General features: G+C 39.5%; 1 protein-coding gene across 2 annotated transcripts; it reads right to left on the bottom strand.

Annotated features, from left to right (window-relative positions):
• Positions 1-1154: 1154 nt before the first annotated feature.
• On the bottom strand, positions 1155-20451 carry LOC136445445 (kelch-like ECH-associated protein 1). 2 transcript variants are annotated; one of them, XM_066443471.1, is made up of 7 exons: positions 20343-20451; positions 10363-11476; positions 9771-9963; positions 6546-6629; positions 6079-6200; positions 5128-5304; positions 1155-4700 (listed from the first exon to the last, which is right to left on the bottom strand). In XM_066443471.1, the coding sequence occupies exons 2-7, from the start codon at positions 11417-11419 to the stop codon at positions 4552-4554; spliced, it is 1782 nt and encodes a 593-aa protein (XP_066299568.1). In that variant the 5' UTR covers positions 11420-11476; positions 20343-20451; the 3' UTR covers positions 1155-4551. The 2 variants fall into 2 exon arrangements, with proteins under 2 accessions (XP_066299568.1, XP_066299569.1); XM_066443472.1 differs by lacking the exon at positions 20343-20451 and adding an exon at positions 13854-13966.
• Between the last annotated feature and the right edge of the window lie 151 nt (positions 20452-20602).

A 20602-nucleotide genomic window follows, 5' to 3' on the forward strand; every position in this document is an offset into this window, starting at 1 on the left:
GCTACATGAGTATTGTGTCATATCACGGTCGTTCGGTTTTGCAGTGAATGGCATTTTTTTGTCAAAGCAAGAAGGTTCAGGTCGAGTTTGTAGAATTTCCTTTGTACAACTTGTTCCTTCGCGGTCGCCGTACGCATGTGGGCATTGTTCACATGAATGGTTTGCTGCGTAAGGTGATATCTGTTCCACATACTAGTATTGGCCTTTGGTCTCCAGGAAACAATCCCCATGAATTGTGTAAACACGTTCTAAAAATACACCCTTAACCTTAACAACTAGAAAGCCATAGAGAATGGCACAAGGAAAAGCATTTTTGCGTTGGTGACCACACCTAAATACAACAAATTGAACTCTTTACCGCCCTTGTAACGTGAATGTATCATGGTCCAAGGCCAAGGAGCTTTGAGTCCATGGCCAGTTTGAATTTTATGTCGTTCAACTTTGCGATGTGTATGTGAAAATGCTGGTGAACTAATATTTTCCTTGATCGAAGCTTTTGTAAATTCATCCTCTGGTGTGTTTTTTCTTTGTCAAATTTGTGACATTTTTTGTTGAAAAATCTCACTACTATATGTTGGATTGCGACTCAAAAACAGAATAGAATCATTATTTCTGGTCTTATATATTGTATCAAGAACTCCTCATCCTTTTGAGCCACAAGCCATTTACCAGGGATGAGTTTACTTAAACTCTGTTGTCAACAAATTACAGAACACCACTGTGCGTCATTGGGTCAAAGGTAAGGGCTACAGTCGTTGCAGTACCAAAATTGACCGCACGGGTGCTTGCAGTGTGGGCTACATGTAAGTGTGCTTTTCGTTTGTTACCCTCTTTACCACGAATACAATTTCTTTAAAACCTGTTTTTATTTATGTCAAGGTAGTTCTTATCTTTAACTTTAACACTAGGCAGTATAAAACGAAGGGAGTGTGGCAAGCCGAAGCCTAACCTCTGCTTGGAGACCACACTTTCAAGATGGGGGTGTTGTAAAGGTATGTCATCTCGCCCACACTAGCCAAAGACATACCAAAGTACATACAAATGCATGAAAGGGATTTTAAATTATGGCTGCAAACACACACACACATTAAACCACAATACCCCCGTAGGAGGCAAACCTCCTTCACTGAGGTAAAAAATGAGAAGACAAGTGAGACTGTTGTGGGTGTATATTTTATCCTGACATAAGTAATGTTCAGTTGGAGTGGAAGACTCAGGACAGAGGAGTGGATCAGTTCATCATACTCACTTCTAAAACATTACATCTACAACATATTGGTGCTTGGTAAAATCCCAAAATTAAGATGTCATTTCGTAGCCTAAGTGCCATCCATTGTAGTAACTGCTGGTTCAATCTTTTAACTTGCTAACCAGTGGTTAGCTAATCAGGTTTTCAAGGTTTGCGATCTTGGTAATAAAATATGACAAGAAAACACTTATCATTTGTAAACAACTTCAGACAGAGTATGTCTAAAACCATCATAAGTATGATAAAGAAAATATGTCTCAAAGTTGCTACATGTACATTTAGAGGGTTGGACAATCTATGAAGAGTTTTTAAAATGTGTTTATGATATTAACACATTGCAGTTTCAAATTGATCGTACAGTTACAAAAAATAAGGTCATCAATAAATTACAGAAGTCATGGCAGTATAAGTACATTTGCTACAACATCTATGAGTATGTAGATGTGACAAAATGTTGTAACAAAATAAAGTAGAAAATGTTCAACAAAGACTCGTTTTGTTCAACCCTGCTGCAGAGCATTCAAAAGTAACGGCTTGCATTTCTCTTTGCTACCTTGATTTTACAGGACACGTCCAACTTTTGGAACACTAACTGTTGACATGTGTATACTTCATACTACCATGAATAAAAAAAAACTTTTCCTTCAGGTTTGTACAATGTAAGTCATTTTGGGGTAAAGTCCTTTAAACACAACTTGAATTTATCTACCTACCAACATTTGGCAAGTTATTGGCTGTAAAGTTGAGTTGTGTTGAAAGAACTTTGCCTCCAGTTTATATCAACATTTGATACAAGAATGTATAACGGTAGTCAATGCAGCAGTCACCTGCATGTTAGGATTGATATGCTGATTATCAATATAGTATTTCATAAAAACTGTTCCCAATGTTGTACTTCTTATCAGCTATGGCATATTTGACGTAAACTCTCATAAATCCGCTGGGTACCCAGCGACCACCGAATTGCAAAAACAGTATTAGTAGTCCTTGAGTATGGAGTACCAGGCTCCACAGGTCACTGGAAAAATAGTTGAAATTGACCAAATAGACAGCTAACATACAAGACAACTTACTTAGCTGGGGAGTACAGTTTGCAACCTACTCCTCTGGCATGTTATCCGTCTATTTGGCCAATTTCTACCCTTTCCAGCGACCTGTGGAACCTAGTAGAGGGTAGTCCTCAAGGTATGTACACTTCAGATATACAAGTGTTCAAGACATTCTTGTGCAGACATTGATAACATTTTTTTAAAGTCTTAGAGTACCTAGCGGAATTATGATAGTTTGACTTTTTTAACATTATGGAAGTAAACATTGTAATCAACAGTATATATCAACCTGAATTGAGGAAAAATAAATAGATTTTAAAAGGAACCATAAAAAGTGTACAATATCATTAGTAAACTTAGCCAAAACATTTGTCAACATGGAAAATAATTACAACTGAGCTGTACAGTAATAACAATACTCAACTTTGGTTGAAATTCAAATATCTCTTTTTTGTATGATACACATATAATATAAAAGCCCTGCTATATATAGGAGTTATTGGTGCATTCATTCTATACTTGCAGAATGCCACTTTGAATTGACATCGTGAGATTACACACTCCAGTTTCTTTGGAAAACCCCAAAATTGGCAGTTAAGCAATTCACACACAAACACACAACATACTACAGTAGTGTGCCCCATACGCCACTGACGCTACACCTAGCTTACATTTCAAGCGACAACTCTAAACACTACTGTAACAGTGTACATGTGTGGCACTGTCAAGGTTTCACCAAGCTGATCTTATGGTTGACATTTCGGTACAACATGTTGGCTTTTCCTCCCCCCTCCCCCTTTAAAATGCATAACCAAATATTGCTATTTTCAATTCTTGCCAATACTTGCTTCCATAAAGAGAAGTTAATAACAGACTTTCTTAAAACTTGGGAAAATGTCTAACTTACAATAGGACAGTTGAGAATTTACTCATGTCAATGTCATCAAAATTCTTATTGCAAAACACGCTTTTTGCTTCCAATCTGGCATTAGCTTTGGGTTCTCAAAAGGGATGTCATCCATAAAATATGTGTACTTTGGTTAATACAACATGTATGTAGAGTTCAGGCTTTTAGCTAGGATTTAATCCTATACAGGGCATCCAAAAGTGTGCTTTTAGGGGGGTGGGGGGCAGACTTCCCCAATGAGCTCTATGGATTAACAATTTATAGCATGTCAATAAATTTTCATGCTGTCCCAGTGTCCAGTGTACATGTACATGTGTATGTAATTACCAGGGAAACAGGGTGTCTTCTGGGTGTCCCCTGCAAAAGGAGGGCATCTAATTTCTTTGTTTTCTGAGTGTAGAACATCCAGAGGAGACCCTGCTACCTAATAGTCTGGTAGAGTTGCCTCATGCACAAGACGACACATTCCAATCACGGTAGCAATACTAGCATACAAGACATCACTGGCCAACATCTGCCTTTGCTTGGAAACATGCATTCTATATGGCACTTTTTGCTATGTACTCGTATGTGTTTACGTGCAGATATTTGTTACCAATTTCACAGACATCAACTTAACCTTCTCCCTGCTGCCTAACCCCATGGCCAGTACCAATTAGGTACAACCTGGCTACATTAGCAGGCTGAGGGTCAATGTCAGATGCTGTAAGCACTATTATTGTACCAAAAAGGGCCGTCTGGATCAGTCTGTTTAAGAGCTTACAGGGCTTGGAGGAAAGTTAGGTTTTGTAACAAAAGTTAAAAGAAATAGTTGACTAGTTCAATTAGAATATCCATAAAATAAACAAACGAATGCTTCTCTGTCTGCACTTTTGGTGATGACGTGTTTTATACTACACTGGGAACCATTGGCTTGCATTGTTTAATATCATTTCAGTTCTAGGTAAAGCATTTAGCAGATATCTGAGACCGTTTTCACTTTTTCACTGGCCAACCTTAAGTTGATACATTTGAAACGTTTCGTACCATTAGTTTTAATCTTGGTTACTTTTCTTGATGTTGTAACTATACCTGATAAATTTGATACTCAAAGTTGCATTTAACAATTAATATAAGTTGCATTGGAAAGAGCAATTATTAATAACATAAAGTTCTCTCAAGCAGCAAGCTTTTGTTCTTCTGTTTCACAAATTAAGAACAATACTATACTGTAAGGCTCGCCCCTGAGGCGTCGCCAAAAAATCACAACAGGCTCCCTGATAAATGATACACACTATCAATAACACAGATGTAACTGACCCCTAGTTGAACTCTGACCCACAGGATGTCGGGTCAAAGAGCAAAGGTCATGAGGGGCCTCTTGTGCACGGCTCGATGCCGACCGCAGCGCCTGAACCACTCCGTCCGCTACTCATGCTGGCACAGATCGTCCACTCGTTGGTCTGAGGATCGTAGACCTCCACAGACTCCAGGAAATCAGTCCCGTCATAGCCTCCTGGGGGGGAAAAGATACAAAAAAAAAGTTATTTCTCAGGCAAACATGAACAAATGTACATGTGCAATAAAGATATAAAATATGGTTAGCTAATTTTGTTAAGTACAATTCCACTCTTTATCCACATTGGACAATATCCAAAAAATAAATATCTTGATGTGTAATTTCCTTAAAACTTACTACATTTTTCATATGATACTGAGTAGAGAAAAGAATGAAGTTAATGTGTTGGGATGTAAAGAGGTTAGAATTTGATTTCATTTTCTTTCCTTCTAATATCATATGTAGCATGCCTTTCTAACAGAATTTCTTCTTTTCTTTTTTTTTGCCCTTCTTCAATTCCTTCTTATTTCCGTTTTCAGTCCTTTTTACTGCAAAAAAATTAAAAAATATACTATCAACAGCAGACAAACAAACCAACACAAACCTAGTGCGTAAATCTTGCCCCCAAACGAGGTGACAGACAGGGCGCTTCTCTGTTTCTTCATGGAGGACACGAACTCCCAGGTGTTGGCATTGATGTCGTACTTCTCTACTGAGTTCAGCTGGCTCATGCCGTCATAACCACCGATGGCATAGATGTGATGGTCCTGGGCTACCACACCTGGAATGGGAGGGGAACGACATAAAAAACGTTTTAAAAAAAGCTGGCAGAATGGCAAGATACAATGTAGGAGTGCAACGAATGCATTGAATGCAACAAAAATATAGCCTTCTGCCAAAGGTAATAATGTAATTCTTGATTTGTTAACTGTAACTTAATTTTAGCTAATTTAACGGTCACTAGTCAACCGCTAAATTTCACTAACACAAATATTTGATCACTAATATTTGAGACAGTAATGTTTGTTCCCACAGTTAAAATTAAATGCAGTGAACTTCTCCCTTTTCCCCCAACCGCTTAAATTACCAACCGCAATATCAAATGGATTTACATTACAGTAACAGATATAGAAAGAAATGTTCTTTTCAAACGTATAAATGAGAAGTTCCCATACTTTGAATATTTAAACACAACGGATAAATTCATATTTTTGTTACGTCTAGACAACTCTTGTACAAGAAACATAATCTGTTCATACATCTACACATGTACAAAGAAGCGAGAAGAAGTTGACTCTACTGGATTAGCTTAGCTTATCACTTTCGTCTACCACGTAACGTTATGTTTAACTACGTGTATGTACTGTATTTATTTCACTGTGTATGTCACTTAGCTGGTGTGTTACGCCTAATGGCGGTTATACCGGCTATATAGATACAGATACAGATACATGTTAGTTAGGTTTATGTTAAACGACCTGTATTTAGCCCCTCGGGGCACGAATTTACAATAAAGGTCTTCTTCAGTAATGGAGTCCCTATCAGTTTGCTTTACCTGCTCCACTCCTGGGCACGTTCATGGAGGTCACAAACTGCCACTCGTTGTTCTCCGGGTGGTAACACTCCATCGACCTCAGGCGGGTCGTCCCGTCAAACCCTCCAACTGCGTACAGTAGTCTGTGGGGTTGGCAAAAATAAGACAAATTTATTGTAATGTCCTTTATGTAATATCTATATGTTGTGCAACTGGGGAAAAACTTGTGAGTTTTCCAGAAAAGTCAAGTCAACGTCTCCTGATGATTTATGAATATCATATAGTCCTTGCCTCCAATATTCCTTTTTATCATGTTACTCTCTCTCTCAAAAAGTTGATAAGTGTCTTGGAACAACTATTCAAATGCCTCACTGGCAAATTTCAGTCTGGAAAACCTGACTAGTGCGTATTTACAAAATAATTGCTGTAAAAAAAATGTGGTTAACCGATAATGTAGACGGCTTTGCAAATTTGATTCAAACACTGACCTGTTCAGCACAGCCACACCCACACCAATACGTCTTGTCTTCATGGGAGCAACTGTTGTCCACTTGTCCTGGTTAGCATCATACCTGCAACAATCAGGGTAAAGGATACTTTTAGACCGTGTAGATACTTACATTCATTCACGTTTACTTACAAATGTATCCACTCATTCACCTTTGGGCATGTCATCTAATTGCTTGCTTTCTGGTGATCAGAATTGTTGAGTCACTTTCAAACTGTCAAAGATAAGGTTTGTCCGTAACTCTGAGACAAAAATTACATCCTTGTTTTGATCTACATGTGTTAAAAACCTATGATTCCAAGGATGAATAAGTACATGTATTCAAACTTAACCCCTGTTTTCTTTCAACATTAAACATCATGGAGTGTCTAATTCCTAGCTAGCTCCCAAGCAGTATGACAACAGAATGGCGACAGTATTATAAAATCACATGGTTGGCTGGGACCTCATAATGCCTAATTTTTCCCCAGGACACTCCATCATTTTCCAAGCTGCCAAAATTCAGGTCTCAAGGCATTTATAGGACCTGGTGTGCCCTTGTAACGTTGCATCATCAGGCATAGAATACCAGCTGGAAGGCCAACCTCATCAATCATCTGTCACTTTAACACTGCAGTATTATTTGTGTAGCACAAATAGATCAAGCAACTGGATGAATTCTCGAAAGAATCAAAAGTTTCAGATAGTATCTTTTTTCTGAGTCTGAAGACACATGCATGTAACCTGTATATACATGAGTATCTGAATTGATATGTTGATGTCTTCAGTGTTATTTACCCGTGAAATACCTGTAGAACAATGTTTACAGCGGCCAGACATTTGTGTAAAAATGCTTAGTCACCTGCCGTATAACAGGTTGTACACAGTTAACGTTGCAACACCCCTACATGGGTAATGGTATGTCGCAGGTACAGGTCATTCTACTCTCTTTGGAGCAGACCACAAAGGGTTCCGGGGGGTGAAAATGACTTTATTTTTTTGGGGGGAGGATGATTGATGCAGCTAGTTTTTTTTTCCTTTAGAAACTTGATATATTGAAACTTCCAGCTTCCGTCTTTTTATTTTGTTCCTTTGTGTTGAAAACATCTTTTGCTAATTATATATTCATACTCAAGTATAATTTCAACAGTACTATGCAAGGAAGAGTACACTAAAAAAATAAAATTAACATAAGACATACATATGAGACATATATATAGATTAGGTTAAAGTTGAATGACCTTAAAGATGTTAACTTTGTTTGCTCTTCTAGCTTAACGCCTACTCAGTTATGTGTACCCAAGGTGTGGCACCATGTCATGTACATTCACCCATGTTTATTGTACCACACTTAACGTGGTAAATTCTAGTTTCGTGTCGAGCATACCGAAACAATGCTAGCACCAGTTTTATTCTAATATTCATATGTAGCATGTAATGTCTATGTTAGCTACATGTTGTGTATATGGTTTCCAACTCCTGTTAGTGTTGTGGATTTACATAAATATATCATGTTGTGTCTATGGGAATCTAGGGAGACTGGTAGTAAACTTTAACTGTGACAATACAGATATCCTAATTAAGTCTCATGCTGCTTCTATATCACAGGTTTGAGGGTTCAAATCCCTTTAACCAGTACCGTCCTTCAGAGGGCTATGAACCCCCAATACGTTGGCAATATGTACATATCTGCAACTGCAGCTGCTCACATTGGTGCTATTCTGCGAACACAATGAAATAGCTGCCAGCCAAAAGTTCCGAGCCACACCTTGAGCACACAAAAAGCTGAAGTACGGTTTACCTTGGTATGCGATGTCCAAAGTCAGTCAGTAATCCTTACGCAATATGTAACTTGTAGTTGGACTACTACTAGTCAATATTGACTTTATGTACGGGACTGCTCTGCTAGTCCAAGAGACAGCTGCTTACATGTATAACAGGTACAGGTTCAGAACGTCCCCATGCGCAAAATAGTATCTTCTGTTTTAGCTAATACATGTATATGTCCATTTTGAAATTTGCAACTTGCTTTGCAGAGTAAATGAGCTGTTTGTGCAACTGCATCATCACATGGAGTAAAGTCACCATGCAAAAACAACTCACTATACAAAAAAAAGGAAGCTCCAACATGCGCAAAATCGTATCTTTTATATCTTTTTTCTTATGTAGTAGTAACTATAAGTTCTTTTTGTAATGGAGGTGTTTGTGCATCACATTGAGTAAAGTCCCCATGCAAAAACAACTCACTTTACCTAAAACATGTAGCAAAATACACAACGATTTGAACCGACAGGTTTTTTCGTCGTCCTGCAGTGACTTGCAAAAAATGTGTCATAGCTCAAAACTTGGCACAAGCTACTATTAGTATTAGTTGTACTTAGTGGGATTGGGAGGACTTTGGCAAAGTATGCTTTATGGCAAGCGGCCTGTATGCATTCGACATGTAGCAATTGCACTAGGCTAAGATCTACATAGAATGACAATTTAGCATTCTTTGGAAGACTTTCATCATTTGATATCTGCAAAGAGGGTCTGGCAGATAAGGGAACAATAAATAATCATTTCCTGAGGGCTTCCAATTTTTTTTCCAAACACTAGACTGGTCCGAGGGATAGAAACTGAAACAACAATTAGTCAGCACTCCGTCCCGAGACCTTGAAAAGGTTTGTATGTACAACAGGCTACGCGCAACAGTGAGACAGCAAAAACGTCTACTAGAATAACACAATGTGGCCTGAAACCTGCTGTTTGCATAGCCCACCTGCTTACGAACACAAAGCATGTTCTAAAGTACGTACTGTAAATGCTTAAGTTCTTGGTGAATCAACTTCGCTTTAGCGCTATTGTTACATATTGCTACTGTTAACAGATAATGCAAAAAAACACTGGCGCCTTTACGGACAGCCACCTATGGAAACCACCTACATATACTAGCAACTTGGGAAGGGTGCTACAGATGGAAATAACTGGAAATAACAGCCCCTTTTGGCAGTGCTGGCGTGATTAACTCACTGTCACCGGTCTAAATACATACCCGATGAATGAATAAAGGCTTTTACTTTGCTTGAAATTCTTGATAAATATGTATTCAATTTAAGCACAACTAGTACTGTAACCAACATTGAAATACAATGTTAAGTGTTTGTGTCTTTGAATAACCATTAAATTCTTCTCCACAAGGCAAGGAAATAAAAAGCAGTAAAAAGAGAAATATTTCCATACTCACTTTTCGACGGTGTTGTGGTGCATGCAGCCCTGTGACCCCCCCACGGCGTAGATATAATCATCGATGACGCCGACCCCGACCCGGTTCCGCGGGATGGACATGGGAGTGTAGGACTGCCAGCTGTTCGTGTACGGGTTGTAGCCTTCCAATGAGTTGGAGTCCATGTTACCATCGGGAGAGTTGTTACGTCCTCCTGTGCCATTTGGAGGTGCAAATGGGACAAAAGTGAAGAATACATGTTTTTTGCATTAGCCTTAAGATTTTTTTTCACAAACACATATAATTATTCAAATTCATGCAAACTGATACAGATAAATTCTGTGAATCAATGGACAGGAGTTTGATCCCTAGGATCGACCCTAGCTTTGACAAAATTTTAGTAAGGGGATGAATTCATCATTTCAGGTTGTGATCTGTATGAGGGAGCTTTAGGTATAATATTGATAAGCTTAGTAAATAACTTAGTCATTTAAACTCTGGGAAATCTACATGAAATTTAGGGTTAAAACTTAAATACATACCTCTACTAGCATATAAAAAGTTGAAGAGTATATTAAGATATTCATTTTACAATCACAATAACTCATCTTACCTATAACATAGAAGAATCCGTGCACTACAGCAGCTGCTAGTCCGCTTCTCGGCATGGGCAGGTCGGCAAGCTTCGTCCACGTGTTCTTCTCGGGGTTGTACGCTTCCATCGTCGCCAGCGATTGTCTCAGGTAACCCCCAGCGATGAAAATCACGTGCGGGGCCAGGGGAGTCCTTTGCTTGACTTTCAGACACATGGGCTTGTGTAGCGTCAAGTCCTGTAGGATCTTACACAAGTATTCGTTACACTCTGGGTTTTTAGTAGCTATGGGACAGGCCGATAGACTCTTCTTGATGAACTCTGGGTTGAGTTTGTGACAACGTACGGCTTCGAGCAGCGGGTATATACACTGCTTTCTCTCGTCCAAGTCGTACGTAACCCACCGCATGGCGGCCATGTAGACCTCGGACTCGCAGCGTACGTTCAGTTCGTCTCTGTTAATCAGGTTTAGAAGTTGGCAAGCGGACAGCATCATAAATTCCTCACTCTCGCAGACTTCGCAGAAGTTTGTGTAAATGAACTCCCTGGCTTTTTCCTCGAGTTTCTTGCAGCCAAGCTCTTGGGCGAAGTTGGCGATCCCGATGGCGTTACCGGGGTCCAACTGGTCCTCGAGGAACTCGCAACAGAGCTTCGCTACTCTAGTCATTTGGAACATAACGGCCGCAGTCATCACGTGGAGCACGGTCATGTCCTTTAGGGTGATCCGCGAGGTGTAAGCGAACTCGATCAGCCTGTTCATGACACAGGGGTGCACCCCTTCGATTGGTATCTCCTGCATCTTACACTCCTTTAACCCTCCCGTGAACATGGCCTTGAAGTACGGGCTGGCGGCCGCCAGGACGACCTTGTGCGCATAGAACGTGTCCAGCTTGTCCTGGTAGGTGACCTTGAGGGTCACGTCGCAGAGCTGATGGTGTTCGCGGAGCATGTTCATGACCTCGAGCGCCTCCTCCGCGTGACCATTGTCCGTGAACGTCCGACATGTCGACCCATTCTTACGGGGACACTCCACCTCGAAGTTGGGCCCCGTAGGGTCCATGGGCTCATCTTCTGCCATCGCTTAGCAACAGCAGTATCTATGGCAACAGCAGATCAACGATAGCGGCATCCGTACCTGCAGTGGGACAGAAACGTATAACTATTAGTATTATATATAAGAAAGTACTGTAAATGCAGAAATGTTCGCGGTAGTTTTATGATCTCGATTTTCTTAAAACCACCACAAACATTTTTGTCCAATACTGTAGCAGTATTGTGACTATAGCACTGCCGCAAACTTAAAACCACCGCAAACATTCTGTTTTCTCCTTAACGCGAAATAAAAACCACGCGAACTTAAATGCATTTACAGCATCTAATTGTAACAGCTCAAAAAAGAACAAGAAATAGTCATGGTTTCAAGTACTGTACCATGGCCAGAGGATTGATGTGTTCAAAATTTAATATTCTCTTGGCGCTATTGTAGAGTGGAATTTGTTATCAACAAGAACAGTAGGGGCATCTTCGCTGGATAGCTTTAAGGTTAACGAACACTTGCAGCTAGATGTGTAGAAGTTAGGAGTGACAGGTCGTTCAGTGCAATATATGTACAACCAGCTGCTGCTGCACCACGTGCCTGTGAAGCTGGTGTGTTACGCCTAAGGGCGGTAATTAGATACCGACTTAGATCCAGACAACTGGCGTCAAGTCAAATCGTAAAATGGGACGAAATGCCGATACAAATTTTAAATGTGCAAGTCATTGCATACTTCAGCCTCTCTTCAAAGTTCAAGGCAAACTTTAGAGAATATCCCAGGAAATGTAGTGAGGAATATAGCACAGTTACAGTACTCTAAAATGGTACATGTACAGTGACATGTAAATTGTTGAATGCTAAATGTAATGCCATTTCTGTTCTTGTAAGTACAAGATTGGGCTTCAAATTTCAGCTAACCTGTCAAATGCATACATTTATTGTGGTTAAGCTGTATACTACAGATAAAATGCTGCTGGCCGGTAAAGGTACTAGTAAGGATTTATGGTCCTTAATACAGAACTAAGCCATATCTACTATGATAATCTACGAAATAAGCCATTGGTTTGTGTTTGAAGACAGCCACACATCAAATTTAAAGAATCTCCTCAGATTAGCCATGCATGTCCTTAAAAAACCCACAGTAACTGTTGCTCTGAGGTCAGCTGAGGTAATGCTAAATTACATCAGCCGCCTGTCCATAAAAAAACCTACAGTTGATTCATTGTTGAGTAACTGTTGTACTGAGGTTATTTGAGGTAACGTTAATTGTATTCGCCCTATGCCCCATTGATTGTACAAGTGCACTCTCGTAATATAGCCAATGGGTGTGAGGGGTACAGTTCAACCTCAATACGATACAATTACATGAGGTAGCACGTTTCCTTGATACATTGCAGTGTAACAAAATAATATCGATGCATAGACACAGGCTAGCATTCATCATATGTAATTCTATACTGCCTTAAAGCACAGGTGCTTCACAAAGATAAGAAATATATCTTAATAGTAATACATGCACACCCACGCTTATGTGTTATGGTGGAACCGTGGAATGTCTGTACTACTAGTACTTACTAAGTGCCTGAAAATAATAACTATGCCTTGATATTCTGAAACTAACCAAAAATATCCTATCGCAATTTGTGACAGTTTTCTGAAACAAGTAGAAATCAAACGGATTCATACTCATACTAGTAGTGACTTCAGTTTGTTAATTCATAATAATTGGATGTATTTCACCTATAATTGTAACATTATTCTTCCTAGGCTAGAGTCACTATCCCATATATCGTCACAGTCTTGACAGCAATGATCAAATAAACTAAACACTCCAAATAAGGAAAATGGAGCTATAAGTCACGGACTTGGGAACATAAATGCTTACTCATTCTTTGGGTCAGGGGTCATTGCGCTTTTATCCTAATTTTGACAGTGCAGACTTGGAACACCTCAAGATTCAGTTCAAATATCATAAAGGCTTAATATAAACAGAACCTATAGAGAAAATGCATTCTGCTGGAAAATACTGCATGCTATTTTGGCAGGTAATAAGTTGCAAATGCATTGCACATATATAGCTCATTTCATCTTTGCCGCCATGCACTTTTAGAATGCAGACAACTATAAAAAGAAAATTTAATGCAGAAATTCCAACTTATCAAAAGTCAGAGCAAAAGCTTTTTAACTATAGCAGATTTTCATAATCTTACATTACTTTGTTATTTAGCCATGCAACATTGGAAAAACATGCAACCAGCTAAAAATGCACAGTTTTGAACACTTAACTTCTTAAGCTATAAATATGCAATTTCAGATAGCAAAATCATTGCAAAGTCTCCCGAACCTGAGTTCCCATTGAGGTGTTGCATTTACAATTCTAATCAGCTAATATAAAAAATGCACAGTTTTGAAGAGTTAAGTTGAGCTACAAAAATTCACATTTCAGACATCAAAATCATCGAAAAGTCTCTCAAACCTGAGTTTCCTAGAAGGGCCTGAGCACATGCATGCGTCCGTACATTCAAATGGTTTAAACGGGGAACAATGACAGTTTGGCGATGCTCCCACTATAGAATAACCACCTTCATGCCTGCAAAGCTGTCTAAACCCTCATCTCAGAAACTGCACAGTCATCTGCTGAATGGCCCAATGGGCTATTACTGAGTACAAAGTTCACTCAGATCTAGACAAAAGGTCCGAAATAGACATACAGGACGGCACAAACAATGGGTCACAGGAGCTCTGGGTACAATAAATTCATCATGTCAAAAGTCATCTCTACTTTTAAATAGTTCTATGTTTAGTAAGTATCGTTTGGAACATGCTTTTCTATTTTATATACAGCTACCTGTTGTTAAGTTGAAGGCTACAACCTCTTGACAAAATGGAACAGTCCAATACTTGACTACCATCCCAGGCCTGCTTCCAAGATTATTTCAATTAGTAGTAGTAGTAGTAGTAGTAGACTGGTTTTTATTCAGAAACGAACAACAAGATTACAATCCTCCTGGCAGCCCCTGGGGAGGCTGAATTACGAGGATGTTTACACGGTCGGTAAAAGAAACATGTTCACACATCGCAATCGCCTTTGGTGACATACCATGACATTGTGATTGCATTATAAAACTCTCAACGATAATACTTGATTAAAAATCGATTTTAAAACAGCGCTTCACATATGTAGTATCACAGTGGCCTCATGGGCATCGAAATGGACGCAACAAAATTACAGCCCAAAAGATACAGTCACTAGATGGTCTAGAATCATTGACATCTAAACCGTGGCAATATCATGAATACAGATTATACATATACATAGAGTCATGTTTGTTTAGAGTTCATTGAGCAGTTCAACAATGACAGGAATGGCGCTCGTCCTGTAGCGCTTTGATCCAGAGGGTTGCTGGTACCGGGCAGAGTTGCGCAGGTTCCTGCCGTGCTGTTGGCCGCGGGTAGGGGGCATCCAAGAGCAGAAGCGTGCGGACTTCTCCACTTTAATAGCGAATTCAGTACATAAGTCCTGTCTCCGGCTTGCTAGGCACGGGAGATCAAGTCGCTTTAAGGTCTCAGAGTATGAGGTATACTGGCATCCGAGGATCATTTTGCAAGCTCGTTTCTGTACTCGCTCCAAAGCGGCGGACTGATTTTGTGTGAGTGCTGAACTCCAACAAGGGGCGGCATACTCGAGTATGGGGCGAATGTATCCACAGTATATGACGGTGAGATTCAATTATTTCAGTTGATAATATATTAGACACAAAATGACACATTTGGGTACAATTTGGTTAATCCAAAGCACATCTACATGTACACAAGAGCACTAGTTGATTTGAAAGCAAGATATTTAGTTGTTCAATCACTCGTAGTGTATGTCATGTGACTGCAACATACACCAACGTAATGTCAGACAACTTATAAACGATTGACGGGGCATTTTACAGCCAGAATGGCCAAACAAAAGAGTCATTGTTCTTGAATGTCGGTGTTATACATTGTAGATATAGAACAGGTTAAAGGCATCCAGAGCATTTTATGAGGCTTGAAGCTTGAATTAAAAAAACCTCAAATTTCTAGTCATTCCTACACATAGTACGTTTCATTAAAACTATACCATTACATATCGACATTAAAGGAGCAAAGATATGATGTCGATTTTGAGTACTTTCAGCCTTGTCAAAACAAGGCGGCAGGCGGCTATTTTCACCGCCTACTTTCAATTTTATGCCGGCTACTTTTGTGTAGAATTTTAATAAAAAGCACAACTAAATTTTAGTTACAAAAGTTAAGTTTTAAAATGCACATAAAAGTTACCCAGAATATACCAAAAACCATATTTAGGGGGTCTCAACTTACAATTTTTTAGGGGGAGGCCCCCCAGACGGGAGGGGGAGACCGTACCCACCCCCGCGAGCGACTTCTTTGCTGGCATAGGGCCACTACAGGGCCTGCCTGTTACTTTTGGATATTAGCCTCCTACTCTAAAATTTTGTGACAAGGCTGACTTTTGATAAGAAATCTGCACGCAAATGTGGTAAACAGTGGCATTAATTGTCATTTTCATAAAGATTACAGCAACTAGATTACTTCCAGTTTTCAAGCCTAATAAAATGCTAGATGGGTGCCTTTAACATGACACCACGGGGGTGACCTTACCCAACAGCCTAGGACTAGGAGTGTGGAGAAGAACTTTAAGTAGTAGAATTTATTATATAGCTATAGGCAGCTCAACCTAAAATGGTTTGTCATACCACAATGAGAGAAAAAGGTTATAGCATCTAAGTTTGTATCTACAATCTGCAATTACCGTATCCGAAATGCAAGTCATTGTTCGTGCCCTACTACAACAGTAACAATGCAGACTTTTACTATATACATATATGTGGGTGGGGTGAGGGCGTTCCCAGGTATGCAATAGCTCAAGCTCATTGAATTAGGACTGGCATACCTTGCAATTGTATTTACCCAACTGAACTCATAGCAGAGATCACAGTACTTACCATTTGAGAATTGTTTAATCATTAAACCATACACTAACTAACTCGATAAAGGTCAGTTTGCTAACCTACAGAACCATCTAGAGTCTTGCATGTCCGCTCAACTTCACTGAAAACTTCTCAGCTGTTTACTTGAACTTGTACTTGAAACATACTTTACAGGTGTCCAAGACAAAACAAGGTCTTAACAAATAAATCTTAGTTTGCAACCTATCCATATCATAATGAAATGTGCGGAAGCAAGGACTTTGGACTGGGATTGTTTTTGCACTTTTGACATAACACCCAATTGCTGAAGACAGCTTTAAAGTACAATGTACCAATTGGTCCAAAAATAACTTACTAGACATGTAATATAAATTCTCATACTTCTATCAGTTACCCTATTAAACAAGGCTATAGCTAAGACCGCCACATTTATAAAACAGTGTTATTGATGCCTTCTCAAGAATGTTTTGAACGCCTAGAAATCTTATTTGTGCATACCTTGGGGTTTGCCGATGATGCCTTGTTCAATTAGTAGATCTCTTTAATTCAGTTTAAATTCAGTTTTGTCAATGTTGCAGTTGTAGGGAACCTGACAGAATTATGCCAGTGGACATTATATATGTACAGTAGTATGTACAAAAGTAAACATTACACCGTGAGTCCAACTTGTGGAAGGTCACAGTCAAAATCAATCAATAGTGTGTGAAACAACCCTGCACAGGGCACACAAATTGTTCCTGCCTCGTATTGATTGATTTTGATTGATGTTTCCAGTGAAGCACATTCCTAGTCATACCTGCTGCGGTAACAGCTGGCATTTAGCAAATAAAGGTTATACACAGCCTCCTTGAGCGATCAGTTACGGAATGCAAGTTGCTTAATAATACGAGCTCCGCATTTCTGAGTCTGACTAAAGATCTCGAATATCATGATTTCTAACAGATTTTGTTTCTTTCCGGAGATATTTGATGACTGCAATAAAAAAAACACATCTTGTCAATTACAACAGCATACATTGTCATAATCATATATTGCAGGGACAACATAAATTTTCACCCAGGTAGCTCAAGTACGCAACCCTGGAAGTAATCATTAAATGTAATTTACTGAAATGTGATATAGTTCATGTTGTAATGTTGTAATGTACATACAGAGAAGCCACAGGAAAGCTGCTGCTGCCCAGTCTGCACCTACACAGGGCTTCACATGCCCGGCCTGCAGCAGAGTATGCGGATCCAGGATTGGGCTACACAGCCACAGAAGAGCATGCAGAGGAGGACAACCTTCCCAGTAATCTTCGAGAGCGAAGAAGCTGCCATCATCAAATGTACATACCTCCACATCACCTGTGTTACTTCTCTGACTGTCTGGGAATGATTGACCTGACCAGTGGAAAGGCTGCTAGAACTAGTAGAAGTGTGATTTAGACAGGCTAACTTGACAGGAGAAGTACTGATACTGAACCCTGTTCTGAATTTGCTAGCTAGGAAGTTAATAATATGGTTTCCAAGGTAAGGAGGAGGAAACACATTCCTGTTGTTTCATGCAAGTTGGGTTGCGGTGAATCACACCCTGACTTGTACCCATCATGTATGACTTGACACTTCTGGCACCTACATGTAGCTTGGCAGGGTGTAGGATGAAATCATGTTTAACGATCCAAGCTCTCCCTCAAAATTACGAGCTCAATCTATAGTATGAGCTACATCATGTAGGACATGTCCTTGGTATATGGGAGTGGCTAAATTTTTGGGTTTTTACATTTTTGTATTACATCTCTACATTTTGACACAGGTGGGCGGGGCCGTGGGATTTGTCTAATGCATAGGGGAGTTCAAAATAATCCAATTCACAAGTCCTAATTACATTAAAAATGACTCATCAATATTAGTAGGCATCAAGCTGTCCTTGCATACATGTACATATACAATTGGGCGATTAATACATTAATAATACAATTCCCTTTTTTTACACAATCATTGCAATGAGCTCATTTTTTACTTTACCAAAGCTTTTCAATTTCAGTAAGGAAATGACACCAAGTTGACTGCCCACAAGGCTTCTTTTTACAAGGAATGAAGGATTCTTTTTACAATACATTGTACAAGGATTTGCTTCCATCACAACACAGCAGCTCTGATGTTGTACGGCGGCCAGCATATTGCACCACAAATGTGACAAGCACAAGGCCCTTGATGTCCCCAAAACCAGTTCCTACATTCTGACTCTGCTATAAATAAAAGGATTTTCTCCTGTCAATTTAGAGCTGGACTACAGTCCCCACAGAGGATTGGGCATCACTCAATATGATTAGAGGAAGTCAATAATGCTCACCTTACATGACCTCCACTACACTGCAGGAATGTTATGAGAATGGATTAGGGCAAGCTTGTACTGTACATGTAGGTGACATCCTAATCATGAGTAATAATATCCATTTGCAAGTTGCATGACTACATTTTATTGTCTGTCAAGTCATGCCTTGTCATTATGAGTAAACAAAAATTAAAGAAGCCAACACAGTTATGGAGAAGAGTAAGGGTGACCCTGTGTGCTTAGCTAATGAATTCTTGGGGACACCTTGGCTATGCAAACAAAAGAGAGGGAGATAGTACATGCGGTGTACAATAAACTGTTTATCCTGTTGCCAACCATAAAATGTTACCACCTGCTTGTGTTAAATCATTAACATTTTAACGACATTTGTACATCAAACACAGTAATGTACATCTATAGTCATTCTCTAATAGAACAAATTACTGACAGCAATGACATATTTTCTCATCTTGTAACAACTAACATTAAGAAAAATGTTCTTTTATTCTAAAGGGCTCACGAAGGACATTTGATTCACAGCAACTTGCACAAGTAATGTTGTACATCGTTTTCCGTTTATCCTGACATAAAAGAGTGAGATGTCCTTTCTAGGGGGCAAAATCAAGTTTACATGTACATCTCCCACCTGTATTACCTTCTTTTGGAAACGTACCAATATAACGTTAGATATGGATCTAACTCATACATGTTCTCAACATGTTTTCATCATCAAGAAACTGCAAAGGCCAACATGGTAGAAATTGGAACCAGAATGTGACAAGCAGCTAACTGAAAGTTGAAACATATCTTCTATTCTAAAAAAATACAAATTACATTTGTAACATTAAGTTTCAGATATTGTGCCTTTGACTTCTTAATCCACATAGCCAGTATAACCACCCTTGGGCATAACACACCAGCTTCGCAGGCACGCAGCGCGGTGTCAGCTGGTTATATCATTCACACTGAACAACCTGCCACATCTAACCTAAATTTGCACATCTATAAACTGTATAGTACACATGTAAACGATGTCCAAAACTCAGACACACCTGTCTAATGTTTCTTGGGGGTGTCTTATAAGCTTTTTGACCTTTTTTCTGAAACTTGGATTTTGAAAGAGCCGTGGACTTGATACTGATAGGCTTGGTTATTTTTAGCATCATTGTTAACAATTCTTGCTACTTTGTTTACCAAATGTAAGAAGTAAACAAACGTATCAGATCTACAACACGATCACTATCACTTCTGTCGGATCATGTTACACTTGCAGCAACTTTTGACATCTTGCCAAGTACTATAACCAGGCCATAACTTACACTGCGAGGTCACCACAAACAGCACTATAACTTCAGAAAGCCGCAGGATCAAGCCTGGCTTTCTGAACACTTGAGTTCACAAATCGTCCGAAACTCGGTGATGTTGACATTGTGATACTGGATCTCATCGGAACGTCGAAATTTCGACATTTTTGACGGATCTCCCTCCACATGACGGTGCAGTTCCGATCGCCCATAGGCGAGTTTGTTCGGCGAGATTTCTCTCGAACCCTGTCAAATAAACGCTTCGATGCGAGTGTGGCCGATAGACGTATGCCTCAGCAACACGTGAGTCGACTTTGGTGGTGAAAGAAGTAGAAAAACGGGAAAAACTGGAGAAAAACTTACCATAGTCTTGATAACACACTGCATATTACCGCCGACTGTCTCATTTGCATAGTGATGACATTAGGACGTGACTTGCAGAAAATAATCTTACGGCAAACTCCTTTTCTTCCACATTCTATCGTTTATATCAACACGAAGAGGCGTATTTCGAAAAGAAAGGAAGCTACATGTGATACGTCAATGTTGAAATTGCAAAAATAAAGGACAATCTGGTCATCTTTAAGCTTTTTCTTGAAAAGCTGTCGTAAACTCATGTGACC

This window comes from Branchiostoma lanceolatum, chromosome 11 (genome assembly GCF_035083965.1).
Source record: "Branchiostoma lanceolatum isolate klBraLanc5 chromosome 11, klBraLanc5.hap2, whole genome shotgun sequence".
Classification (NCBI taxonomy): Eukaryota; Metazoa; Chordata; class Leptocardii; order Amphioxiformes; family Branchiostomatidae; genus Branchiostoma; species Branchiostoma lanceolatum.